We start from the raw sequence: 12,983 nt of genomic DNA on the forward strand, positions 1-12,983 counted from the left end.
ATATGAATTACAAAACGTGGAATTATAAAGAGAAAATCACTATGGGGACTCAAGAAGAAATGCAAATATTAAAAAGTACCAGCAAAAAATAGATTAAAGGTCAAAAATACACAAAAATATATTAAAAGTTCATCCAACACTATAAACTTTTTTTAAATGCAAATCTATCAATTCAAATTTAAAAGAAAAAGCTCGATAATGTGAACACCCATGATTCTTTTAATGAAAATACCAAGATACTCTTAATTAAAAAAAAAAAAAAGGTTAAGGGTCATATGTACCCAATAATTTATACCAAAAGTTCACCAAATACTACTTAACTTTTATAACAGTATCAAAATACTCCTAATCTTCAAGGCCTATTGCATTAAAATGTGTTAAGAGGTTATTAATTATAATACATTTTTATAATTAAAATAACTTGTATAAAAAGTATAAGCTTCAATAATAAGTTATTTATATCCACAATGATTTTTTAGTAGAGATTATGAGTATATTTTAAAAATAAGTTATTCGTATCAATAATATATGGAGAGTTGTATTTATCCTCCTGTCTAATTATCAAATTCAACAATCAACCTAAAATTTTTTTTACGTTTATGTTCAATTTTTTGAGACAATTTAAAGTTATTTTAATAGTGAAACTCATATTATTTTTAATGGAAGTACCAAAATACTCCCAGTTAATTAAAAAAAATCATCTTCCCCCTCAAATCTCTTGATGGTCTTCTCAATTTATCTCCCTTCCAAAAAAAAAAGTCAACCCTCTTACAAGATGGATTCATATTTTTTATTTCAATCAAACTTTAGAGTATCCTTATAAAATTTTTTTATATTTAACTATAATTTTTTTAAATTGAATTAAAAATATAAAAATAATCAAATGAGTACTAATCAAAGGATTAAAATGTAAATATTTATTTTGTTGACTTTATTTAGAAATTATCTAAAATTAAAACATTCTGGAGTAATAATGTTATTAAAATATTAAACACAATAAGTTACAAAAATATTTAATTATTATGTATAATATTTATGTTTATTGAAATTTTTTCAGCCATAACAATTAATATAATAACTATAACAATTGCCTGGTTTTTATGAAAAAGAAAAAAATTATTAAGAAACATTAATAATTTTTTTAATTATAATGACTGCGGATGTAAAAATTTATTATAATTAATAATTTCTAACATGCTCTAAACAATAGCCCTTCGAGATTGAGGGTATTTTCATACTTTTATTAAAAATTATATAGTATTTGGTGAATTTTTAGTATAAATTTATAGGTATTTTTTGCCCTTAATTTTTTTTTTGTTTTAATTGGAAGTATTTTAGTACTTTCATTAAAAAAAATTGTGTGTCCCATAACCCAAAAAAATAGGACATTAGTTAATTTTAATGGTACTAATATTATTGACTCTTTTTAAACTTGAATTGGTATTGTATTTGGTGAACTTTAATGTATTTTCATGGGTATTTTTTTAAGCATAAAGTAAATGAGTTACAAGTTGAGCCTGCTGGCTAACTTTGGTACCCTTCCAGTGATGAGATGATTCAAGATGAGAGATCATGCAAGATTAAAACAAATTGCTGCAAGAATATAGTGGTATGATGATAGAGGATCACCTTAGGGGATACCTCAAGTAGGCAGGATTATACCATTTGATTGAATCTGATATTGTACTGTAGAAAGGCATTGGTGAATCAAGGTAATCCATTTATCAGGAAAGTTCATATATTTCACAGCTGCAACAATAAAACTCCAAGGGACTTTATCAAATTAAAGGTTTTTGAAAAGTCAATCTTCAAAACTGCTAATTTCTTCCTCCTCGTCCTAGCTGAGTGAACTTGAGTTATTAAATTAGCTGTTAACATGATATTATCTGAAATTAATCGACCCTTGAGGAAGACACTTTGGCTGGGTCTAATTAGTTTCTCAAGTGGCTTTTTGAGCCGATTGCATAACACTTTAGATATAATTCTGTATGCCACGTTACAAAAACTAATAGACTGAAAGTCTTTGAAGGTTTGAGGCCTATCAGGCTTAGTGATTAAAACAATCATAGTTTTATTGAGAGATTTTAATAGGTGCTCCAACTGCCAAAAATGAAGAACCATATGAAATATGTCATCACCTACAAGATTCCAATGCTTCTGGAAAAAACTTGCATGAAACCTATCTGGACCATTCACACTATTTTTAGGTAAAGAAAATACAGCTTCTCCAGCCTCTGGCATGGTTAAAGAATTTAAGAGATGTTGCAGATCTTCTGAATTAAGAGTAGGTATAGAGAGATGAGAGATACCATTCAAAACTTCCTCAAAGGAAGCCAAACTTGGTTGCTAATAAATAGAGCTGAAATGCTGCAAAGCCAATTCCGAGAGTTCGAGATGATAAGATTTCCAACTCCCATCAGCTTTTTGCAGGTTACGAAGGTATTTGCAGCTGTTGTCTTATTAATCATACCATGGAAATACTTTGTTTTTTTTTTAACATATATTTCTTATAAATAAAAAAAGATAGAAATGGTAGGTTTTTGTTATAGAAAATAGACGTGGGAAGTATAAATTATAATTATAGATATAAATTATGGAATTACAGAATACACCTGATTATTTTAGTAAGCAGTGCAACTTAGCACACATGGAAAGATCTGATGTGTTACTAATGTAAGCCTGAGCATTGGGGGTCCGGGGTCGTCCGACGTATGGGATGACGCATTATAAATTCCCAAACATTTTCACATGGAAAACATGGAGGAAAAACTTTTGAATCAACATTTACTCATAACATTTTAAAAATCCAATTTACAATTTCATAATTTATATCAAGTTTGGGATTTGCCCCAATAAATTCATACAAGTAGACCCATTTGGTATTTGAAAATATTGTGCTTTTACCATACTGTCCTTCTTTGGCCAAAAAAAAAAAACATACTGTCCTTCACTTTTTAAGAGGGAAAACATGCCTCTCACTTGTTGGCGATCGGTAGTTGGGATATTTTGTGACAAAATTTGCTCTTGCCATCTCCTCAATTTCAGGAAATTCTATAACTATTAAGCCACTAAAGCATGTTGGTAAAATAGTACAAAATAATATATATGTGTGTGCGCGCGCGAAAGATAATTATCAAGTTTTGACCATTCCAACACCGTATTTACAAAAATTATTTAGCACTTGAGTAACATTTTCTGTTAATAAAACTAAACATTAATATTAAATTTAGAAAACCGAGTGCATACTTTAACCCTTTCACATTTTTAGGCATTTTAGTAATTATGTATTCTGATTAATATAAAGCCACAATTGGCACTCCCTCGAATTCTTGAGATAATCACTTTTCAATCTGTGGTCCTTTGCCATCATCCTTACCAACTTTTATTTATTAATTTTATTGAGAATAATTTTAAAAATTTGAAATTATTATTCAATTTTTAATTAAATTTCTTAATCTATATACGGCTATTAATAAATCCTCATAATAAGGATAAGAATGATTTTTTTTAAAAGAAACAAGTGGGCAACTAGCTAGGCTAGGGCCAATTACATTAACACTTTAATGAGTATCCAATTTTTTTGGTGTCTTTATCAATGGGGGTTAGGTTTAGTAGAAAGGGTTAATTCCTTATAACATTGTGAACTAGGATTCGAATCCAATCTAGAAGAGGTGCTCACATTTAGCCCAACAGTGCCTTTGATAGGAGGATATTTATACGTAGCAAAAAAAAAATTGGTGTCTTTTCAGAAAAAATTATATATACACATTTAAAGTTGGCCAAAAAAAGATATACGCATTTTCTTGAAAAAAAGGCAATACTCATATCAAGTTTCTTTTATTCATTACATCAAGTTCTCTGATCATACGTGATGAAATTGAAAAACTTAACATATATAATAAATATAATAAATTTGATGTAAGTATTATCTTAAAAATACAAAAATATAAGAAAATATATCATAGAGATGCAATCTATCGTTTGTGTGTGATCCAAACAATTTGTATAAAAAAAAATTTCATAATAGAATAATATATTATTATTTTTTTAAGGGATAAGATGTAAATTTGTCCTGAAAGTTTGCGCTTAGGAGTACTAGGTTTTCAGAAGTATTTTTTGACTCAATGTCATCTTGAAAGTTTTCAAATTGTTGTAATGTCACCCTGGTCATTGTCTATGTTAAGTTTGATTGTTAGTTGGCTAACTATGTTAAGTTGGCATGTCCATATGTCATTTATATCATTTTCATTTCTGGGTTAACTCCAAATTTGTCCTAAAAGCTTTTGTTTAGGAGCATTTGGTATCTGAAAGTTTTCAAATTGTAGTAATGTTGTCCCAACTATTATCCATGGTAAATATGATTATTAATTAACCAAATATACTGAGCTGATAGATCCATGTGTGATCCACTTTAGTTTTTTTTTTTTTTAAAGTGAGGATTTAGTACTAACTCTAAAAAAATAATTACTTCTATACTTTTCAAGCTCATGGCTATTCCCGAAATCAACCTTATTGTTTACATCTTTTAAGAATTTTCTTAAACTTCTACTCTACATATATTATTTACTCTATTTTTATGCTCTACTTTTATTCTTACAAAAATTATTAAACTAAGAGCAAATGATGAAATCTTAGATGTGTGGAAAGAGCTTTTTTTGTAAGAAAAATGGCATTAGGGTTATGAACCAGGAATGAAGTGAATAACCTGAAAAAAAAAAAAGAAAGAAAGAAAGAAAAAGAAATTGAAGCGATCACACATGGACCTACTAGCTCAGCATATTTGGTTAGTAAATGGTTAAATTTAACATGGATAACAGATGGGGCAACATTGCTACAATTTGAAACTTTCAAACATCTAGTGCTCATGAGTAAAAACTTCTGAGGCAAATTTTTACCTTAACTTGAAAAAGAAAATGACATGAACGACAAGTGAACCTATTGACTCAATATAGTTGGTCAACTATTGGTCAAACTTAACATAGGTAACATCCAGGGTGACATTCTACTATTGGAAAACTTTCAATGTGACATTGAGTCAAGAAATATTTCTAAATACCAAGCGCTCCTAAGCGCAAACTTTTGGGGAAAAAAATTGCACCTTATCCCTTTGTTTTATTTACCAGTTAGCGCTTACTGGCTAACATCAAACTTAGATTCAAGTGCCACTGAGGGCGCATTAGGTGCCACAAGTCAAGAGGCCTTTTGCACTAATTAATCTTCTTCTTTTTTTAAAATACATTCTCGATGAAGAGAATAATATATCCTGATTAAAAGAAAAAAAATCTCCGAGCAAAACGAATTAACTAATCAAACAATATTATTAATAAGCAACCACTAGAACAGCCAAGAAAAGGAGGAAAACAATTGAGCAAAATTAAAAAGAAAAAAAATCTCAAGCTCTATATGAAAAAACAAAACAAACCCTCAAAACCCAAGCAGGTAAAAGAAAGAAGGACCACCAAACCTAGTTATTGAATTAAGCCTAAAACGCTAGGTACGTCTAAATATTCTATATAAAGAAAGATAGTTTGGCTTATACTAGCTAGAAATGATTAAAATCAAATCATAATAATCAAAGAGAGATGGCTACATTTCCTACAACCTTAAAAGTGTCATCATTGTCATCATTGATATCATCATCATCTCCATGATCTGTGCATTCTTCATGCGAACCAGAGCCTCCTCCTGCTGGGTTTGATGATGATGATGATGAATGAGAGCATTTGATGGATTCAGACGCCATATCAGTAGTTGCCTCGCATGATTTCAATAAGAACATGAACATCAAAACTCCAACAAGCCCAAACACAACCATTCTTCTGGATACCACCATCCTTAATATCTTGCTTTAGCTTAGCTTAGCTTCCCCTTTTAAGGATCTTTGGATCTGAAACTGTTTTAATTAAGAGAATCGGAAAGAAGAATATGTAAGTTTCATTTAAGGCTAAATGTTGTGAAGTAGGAATTATATTTATAAGGAGAATACTTGGCTGTGCTTTCGGTGTGAGTGTTTGTTTGATCAGTTTGGAACTGGTCTTAAGGTGTAAGAGTACTATAAAGTAGCTAGAAAGATGTGCTCTTTAGGACGAAAAATATGGGAATTCCAGAAGAAAACTTTGAAAGGGAAATAATTAGTTATTCTAAATTATGCACGCCACAATTTGATTAATTCATCAAATAACCAATTAATTAGTTGTTCAAACTAATAATATGAAATCATAAGTCTAATATTTTTCGGTAGTTACTTAAATTATGATTGATGTAACACCCATACCTTAAAAACAGATTTATTGTGAATTAACACGTGTTTAAGAAGAGTTTTAAGGAAGAAAAATCAACAAATAGAACCAACAAAAATTGTAATACCAAGGTTTGTACCAGCTTAAAGCCCATGGTCCTAAAAGGTCCAAACCCAAACAACCAAGCCCAGGAAGTCCAATGAAAAAGGATAAGGCCTTAGAAGATTTGCTGCGGCGAACGAATTAGAGACTAGAGCGCACTCCTTTGTGGCTTCACCCAGCATAAGGAAGTTTGTCACGGCAAGAAAGGGGCCCCTCTTCTTTCCTCCCCTCCTATTTTTATTCACTTCACATTTCAACTATTAAAATCACAAATGAATAGTCCTTATTTCATATTTATAAATTTTATAAATAAGGTATTTCTTATTGTTGCTTTAAATCATCATGGCTAAAATTTACTAGTTTTATTTTATTTATTCATTTACTTTTTAAAACAATTTAACTTTTTTTTTTATAATTTTATAAAAATATGAAATATGACTGTTTAAATTGTAATCTTATGGTTGAGTTGGGAAGCAGAGAGAAATGGGAGAAGAGAAAAGTGGGGAGACCTCTTTTCCCATCACGGCTCGTATGGTCAATTAAGCTCTTCTTGCAAAACAAGTCTAAAGAGTCATATCCTCTTAAGAATCTTTCTTGTTAGCTTCTTTCTTGAAACCAAAATATATAGATGTTCACTCCTCTTCTATTATCAAACTTCCTTATAATTTTTCTTGGATTTGAAAAGGTATTGCAGAATGTGCTGAGATTATTGGTAAATTAAAATGGAGAATTAGTAATGGTTTACTTGTTCTTCTTAACCACCATTTATGGTGGCCCATGTAATTAGACTCTTAAAACTAGGTGAATATTCAGCTCCTGGCAAATCTTTTATTGCATGATCCTTCCTCTTGGAGTCCTATTAGAAGGAACACACATCTCATCAAGACTATCTATCATTTAGATATTGCTAAGGAAATTATTGGTTTACCTCTCTCCTTTTAAAATTTAACTGATAAACCTTCCTTTGGAATAGAAATCCTTTTGGGTGGTTACTTGGTGAAAGATTGAGTCAATTATCTTTGGTCTAGCAAGAATCGCTCAACTCTGGGCTTAGTATATGCTGATTCTTGGAATTTTCTCTTAGAAACTTAATTTGCCTTACAAACAATTGCTTTCAATATAGAAACTTTTGCATCAAGCTTTGCCTTCATTTGATGTCTTTAGGAAGCATCATCTTCATAGTGGAGAGACATGTCTTTTTGGCTTTGATAAGAAAGAAACTCTTGAGCATATATTCTTTCCTGTCCGCATGCTCGAGCTTTAGGGTTTGGATGCTTTTCTATTAAAATTCCTATGGAGACTTTTGAGGATTCCATATGCTAGTTAACATCAACTTTCCTTTTCTTGGATATGGAAGGCCACATATCTAGTTTATGGAATCATTTGCTTGCTTAATAAGATTTGGAGGAAGAGGAATAAGGTGTTGCTGAAGGTAGAAGGGACTCCCTTTTTTCAATCATTCAAGAGATCAAGAATGTTAATTTCTTTTCTAGCTTTGCTTTTGATGGCTCCAAGCACATTAACAAAGACATGCAGATTCATTGCTCCGTTCCGTCTCAACTGGTTTTACAATCTAATGGTTGGGATATTTTGATGTTTAAGTATAAAAGGCTTGGTGAATATTCTTGTCATGATATCATATATGTCTTAATAGCAAGCCTGTGAAAGAATTCATCTAGACCAATACAACAATAGCAAGTCATAACTTTCAATCTAAATGCCTCAAAGCATCTCTATTTTGGATCCATCAATCAACTCTTCTAAATTCTGAGACCAACTGTACTGTGCGTTTACTGTGTTGGAAAAAGATTCATACAAATTCCTTCAAACTTTGAGGAAGCCCTCACTATCATTTGGTAGGAAATTCTCACGGTTATTCATGATTTTCCTTTTGTTAAAGTTATTTCTAAATATTGTTTTGTAAATCTTAGTTCCTTTTTTGTTGGTTTGTTTACTATATGTAATCTTTAAACTTGCTTCATTTTAATATATTTCATTTTGTCTTTGCTTCAAAAAAAAATTTGTTGCGGAGAATTCAACTGCCGCATAGTTCTCCCAAAATTGTCAATTTTTCCAAGCTTTACCAGTCGGCATCTCAAGCTACAGGCCTTGTTCTACTCGAGAAAACTTGGAAAATTACTCAATTTATCTTTAAAATTTATCTTTTTCTACCTAGTTTACAAATTTAAAGGGTGTATAAAGTTTTAAATTTTTTTTAAAAAATAAATTACTTTATGCATGCATGTGTTATGTTTTGTAAGCAAGTAGAAATGTAAAATCCTTTTTTAAAAAAATTATTCCTCTAATCCTAAATATAAACCCCTTTTACAGTATAAATTACACTACAAAATGAGTCTTATATTTAGGTATCAGAGAGTACTTTATATGCATGCATGTGTTATGTTTATAACTAGAGCAGAAAAGTAAAATAATTTTTTTAAAAAAGTAAACTAATTTCCACACTTATGTTTATGATTGGTATAGTAATAGCAGTGTAAATTCAAGTTTCATTTTTAAAAAATAAATTAATTTTTAAATTGGTACTTGGTTATGAGAAAGTTCTTTTCTAACCTAACTTGTTTTTCACAATCAATTGAGAAAGTACATCCAAAACCTAAATTGAGCATATCTTTATTCTCTTCATCTTTGTCTTCATCACAGACCTAGTCAAGGAGGGGCAGAGGAGGTGAAGGGTAAAGGAGAGGATGCTAATCTCTGAAATTCATAGCTCTCACCACCTTCTACTTATAGATAAGCGCCAATATCACTAGGTTGCAATGTCATTACCTATTAAATATATAATTAAATACACATTACGTTTTTTATTATCCAATTAATTATAGTAATATTTTTTTGCTAATAATTATAGTAATATTTTTTTAAAAAAAAACTTTAATTTACTACCTCTGCTCCTTAATATAAGAGTTTATTTAACTTTTATTTTGGTCTTAAGTATAAAACTCCAATCCACTTTATCTCTTATATTTATATATATATATATATTTTTAAAGTAGTCTTTGTAATAATAGTAGTTCTAGCCAATATACTTGATTAGCAAGGATATTTTAGGAAAGACAACATCTATTTATTATAAATAATGAATTTAACTAATTTTTTTAATCTACTCAAATTAGTCAACTAACTCTTACATTAAGGACTGAAAGTAGTAAAAAATGGCGTCATCCTGGCTTTCTTCGTGAAATCGGACGTGGATTTTGTTAAATTAAGAGACAACTAAAAAGGCAACCATATCAAATCACTTAACCGCACAGTACAATAATAAACTTGTTCTTGTGTTTTTTTTCCTTTTAATCTTGACACACAACATTAGATGAAGCATTAACAACAATAACAGAAACATAACAAAATTAATTACTTATTTGATGATGATAATTAAAAAAGAGTGGAGCGAGCTTTAATGAAAGGAAGGAGCTGGGAGACACCAATCAACTTCACACTTTAATCCTCATTGTAACGTGTGTGAGTTGAACCTGACGGAAGTTGATCCTCTTCACCTATAGGGTTGTTATCCACATCACGTATCACACGGCAATGGTGGCCACTGCCACCAACACAACGGTGCTTCGCTGCCTCTTGAGTTGCCAGTATCTCAGTAGGCATCTCAGTAAAATCGATGGTGATGGTCTGACCCTCGTTATAGGGTAGGACGTATTCAGTGTCTGAGATCCGAATCTTGACGATAAATCCAGAGATAGCCATGGTGAGATGAACTCTAATGGATAGATGCTATGGAAAGAGGAAAAGTGCAAATGAAGTGGACGATGGATGCAGATAATCAAAGTAAACAGGTATGTGGGATATATTGTACCTCCATTTAGGGCCTCCATAAATATAGGAAGAGACATGTGGCTTATCAAAGTGTGCATTTAAAATTTTGTTGGTTGTAAGGACCTAAATCAGAATACTAATACTTTGTGTATACAAAATCTGTTAGAATATAAATATCCAAGTATAACTAATTTATAATATTGGTTATATTAGTTAGATTAGTTCAGTTAGAATAAAACTGATTGTACAGCTCACATGTAGTCCTTTTCATACTCTGTATATATATCCAAGATGAAATAATAGAAAAGTAACTTTCCCATTCTTATCACCATGTTCACTCCATAACATGGTATCAGAGCATTTATGCTCTCTCCTTCTCCTTCCTTGATTTTCTCGCCCTTCTCTTTCTTCCTGACTTCCGCAGCATTTTTTTTTTTTGCTTTGAAATGTCTTCTTCTGTTTCTTCTTCAATTTCTGAGCAAATCTAGAGTCCTACTAGCCCGTATTATATACATCCGAATGAAAACCTAGGGGCTGTTCTTGTTTCTCCTCCACTCTCAGGAAATAACTATCACTCTTGGTCGCGAGCTATGGCAATGGCCTTGGAATCCAAGAACAAGATAGATTTTGTTAACAAAAGCATTTCTTGTCCAGTTCCAACAGATCCGTTGTATTTGGCCTGGCGTCAATGCAATAATTTGGTGATTTCATGGATCAATCGATGTCTCTCATCGGATATTTCACAAAGTGTTCTTTGGATCAACACAGCTTATGACCTTTGGTTAGATCTAGCAGATCGTTTTTCTCAAAACGATGCCTCTCGTATTGCAGAAATCCAAGAAGAAATGTTTTCTTTAAGACAAGGAGATTTACCGGTTGGCCAATATTTCACCAAGCTTAAGATTCTTTGGGATGAATTGCAGAATCTACGACCTCTCTCCTCATGTACTTGTGAAGCTCGAAAGTATCTGCAACAAGATTACACTATCCGTTTTCTTCGTGGCCTCAATGATCGATTTACAGGGGTTAAATCTCAAATAATGCTTATGGATCCTATTCCTGGTATAAATCGTGTCTGTAATCTTGTTTTGCAGCAGGAACGAGAGATGATTTCTGAATCCAAGGTCCTCATGGAAAATCGTGGTCCTAATCCACGATCTCAATCTCAACCTCGGCAAAATAATGGTTCTAATTCTAGTTTCAACAACAAGCAATGTACGTTTTGTGGCAAGCTGAGACACACAGAGGAGACATGTTATCGCAAGCATGGATTTCCTCCTAGTTTTAAATTTTGAAATTCATCCCACTCGACCAATAATTCTGCTTCTTAGCCTCCGGTTTCATTAGCCGAAGCCAAGGATTCCTCTCATGATGCAAAAATTGGTCTAACTTCTGAGCAATATCAACAGGTTATAGCATTGGTTCAAACGGACAATTCCTCCAACCCTCCCACTCCTTCTTTAAATCACGTTTTTGCTCCCTAAGGAGGTAAATCATTTGCTCTCTCTACCTTTTCTCAAAGCTTCTGGATCATTGGTACTGGAGCTACAGATCACATTTGCTGCAATCTCTCTTCCTTTACCTCCTACAGTAATATTCGGCCTATCAATGTTTCCCTACCTAATGGAAATTTTGTCACTGCCTCTCAATCAGGAACCATCCATTTCTCTGATTCCTTTTATCTCTCTGATGTTCTTTTTATACCTGATTTTCATTTTAATTTGTTGTCTGTTACCAAACTTACTGCCAGTCTCAATTGTATTCTCATTTTTCTCAAATCTTCTTGTTTGATTCAGGACTTGACCAAGTGGAAGACGATTGGTTCAGCTGAAGTTCAAGAAGGATTATACATAATGAAGCGTCAGGCAAATCCATCTCTTGCTCTTGCTTCCAGAACTCATGTCAAAACCCATGATGCCAACTTCTTCGACTTATGGCACTTCCGTCTTGGCCATCTGTCTCCTGGATCTCTTCAGCGAATTCATAATAAATTCCCCTTAATTCCATCTAATCTTTCTTCTGCTCATTATGATGTATGTCATTTTGCTAGACAAAGAAAATTACCATTCCCCACTAGCACTTTTCGTAGTGCTCGTGTGTTTGATTTACTTCATGTTGATATCTGGGGACCAGCTCCTTCCATTTCTGTTCATGGACACAAGTATTTTTTGTCTATAGTTGATGATTTTTCAAGATACACTTGGGTCTTTCTCATGAATAACAAGTCTGAAACTCGGTCTTTGTTACAAAATTTTATTACCCTCCATGAAAAGCATTTTAGTCTTGCTGTTAAAACCATTCGATCTGATAATGGTTTAGAATTTGCTATGACAAATTATTTTGCTTCTAAAGGAATCATGCATCAGACTTCCTGCGTAGAAACTCCTCAACAAAATAGTGTTGTGGAAAGAAAACACCAACATTTGCTTAATGTCACACGAGCTCTCTTATTTCAATCTCATCTACCCATAGCTTACTGGTCCTATGCACTTAATCATGCAACTTATATCATTAATATGCTTCCATCTCCTTTGCTGCAAAATGTTTCTCCTCATGAACTCTTTTTTCAACAACCACCTGACCTCTCCACTCTAAGAGTGTTTGGTTCCCTTTGTTATGCTTCAACTATAACACAAAATCGTACAAAATTTGATCATCGTGCTCATCAATGTGTATTTCTTGGTTTTGAACCGGGCACTAAAGGCTCTGTTCTTCTTGATATTAAAACTAGACAAATCCTCGAGTCCAGGAATGTTGAATTTTTTGAATCCATTTTTCCCTTTCAAAAACAAACTATTTTATCCAATTCACCTCCTATATGTCTTCCTCAACGACAACCACTTCTTGATTGTT

The 12,983-nt window shown here is 32.1% G+C and overlaps 1 protein-coding gene across 3 annotated transcripts; it reads left to right on the top strand.

Annotated features, from left to right (window-relative positions):
- The first annotated feature begins 10,556 nt into the window (after positions 1-10,556).
- Positions 10,557-12,121, top strand: LOC114754367 (uncharacterized). Of its 3 annotated transcripts, none has more exons than XR_003741168.1 (2): positions 10,557-11,539; positions 11,927-12,121. XR_003741168.1 is itself a non-coding variant. In XM_028943139.1 (2 exons), coding segments are annotated over exons 1-2 (627 nt in total). In that variant the 5' UTR covers positions 10,557-10,720; the 3' UTR covers positions 11,929-12,121. The 3 variants fall into 3 exon arrangements, 1 of the variants encoding a protein (XP_028798972.1); XM_028943139.1 differs by having other exon boundaries at positions 10,557-11,345; XR_003741169.1 differs by lacking the exon at positions 10,557-11,539 and adding an exon at positions 11,546-11,618.
- The last annotated feature ends 862 nt before the right edge of the window (positions 12,122-12,983 follow it).

This window comes from Neltuma alba, unplaced genomic scaffold (assembly GCF_004799145.2).
Source record: "Neltuma alba isolate B1F8T4 unplaced genomic scaffold, ASM479914v2 tig00001249_pilon, whole genome shotgun sequence".
NCBI classification, from domain to species: domain Eukaryota; kingdom Viridiplantae; phylum Streptophyta; class Magnoliopsida; order Fabales; family Fabaceae; genus Neltuma; species Neltuma alba.

Bases quoted from the DNA above. Each gene is read 5' to 3' on its own strand.
- LOC114754367 (XM_028943139.1), top strand. From the start codon at position 10,721: ATGGCAATGGCCTTGGAATCCAAGAACAAGATAGATTTTGTTAACAAA.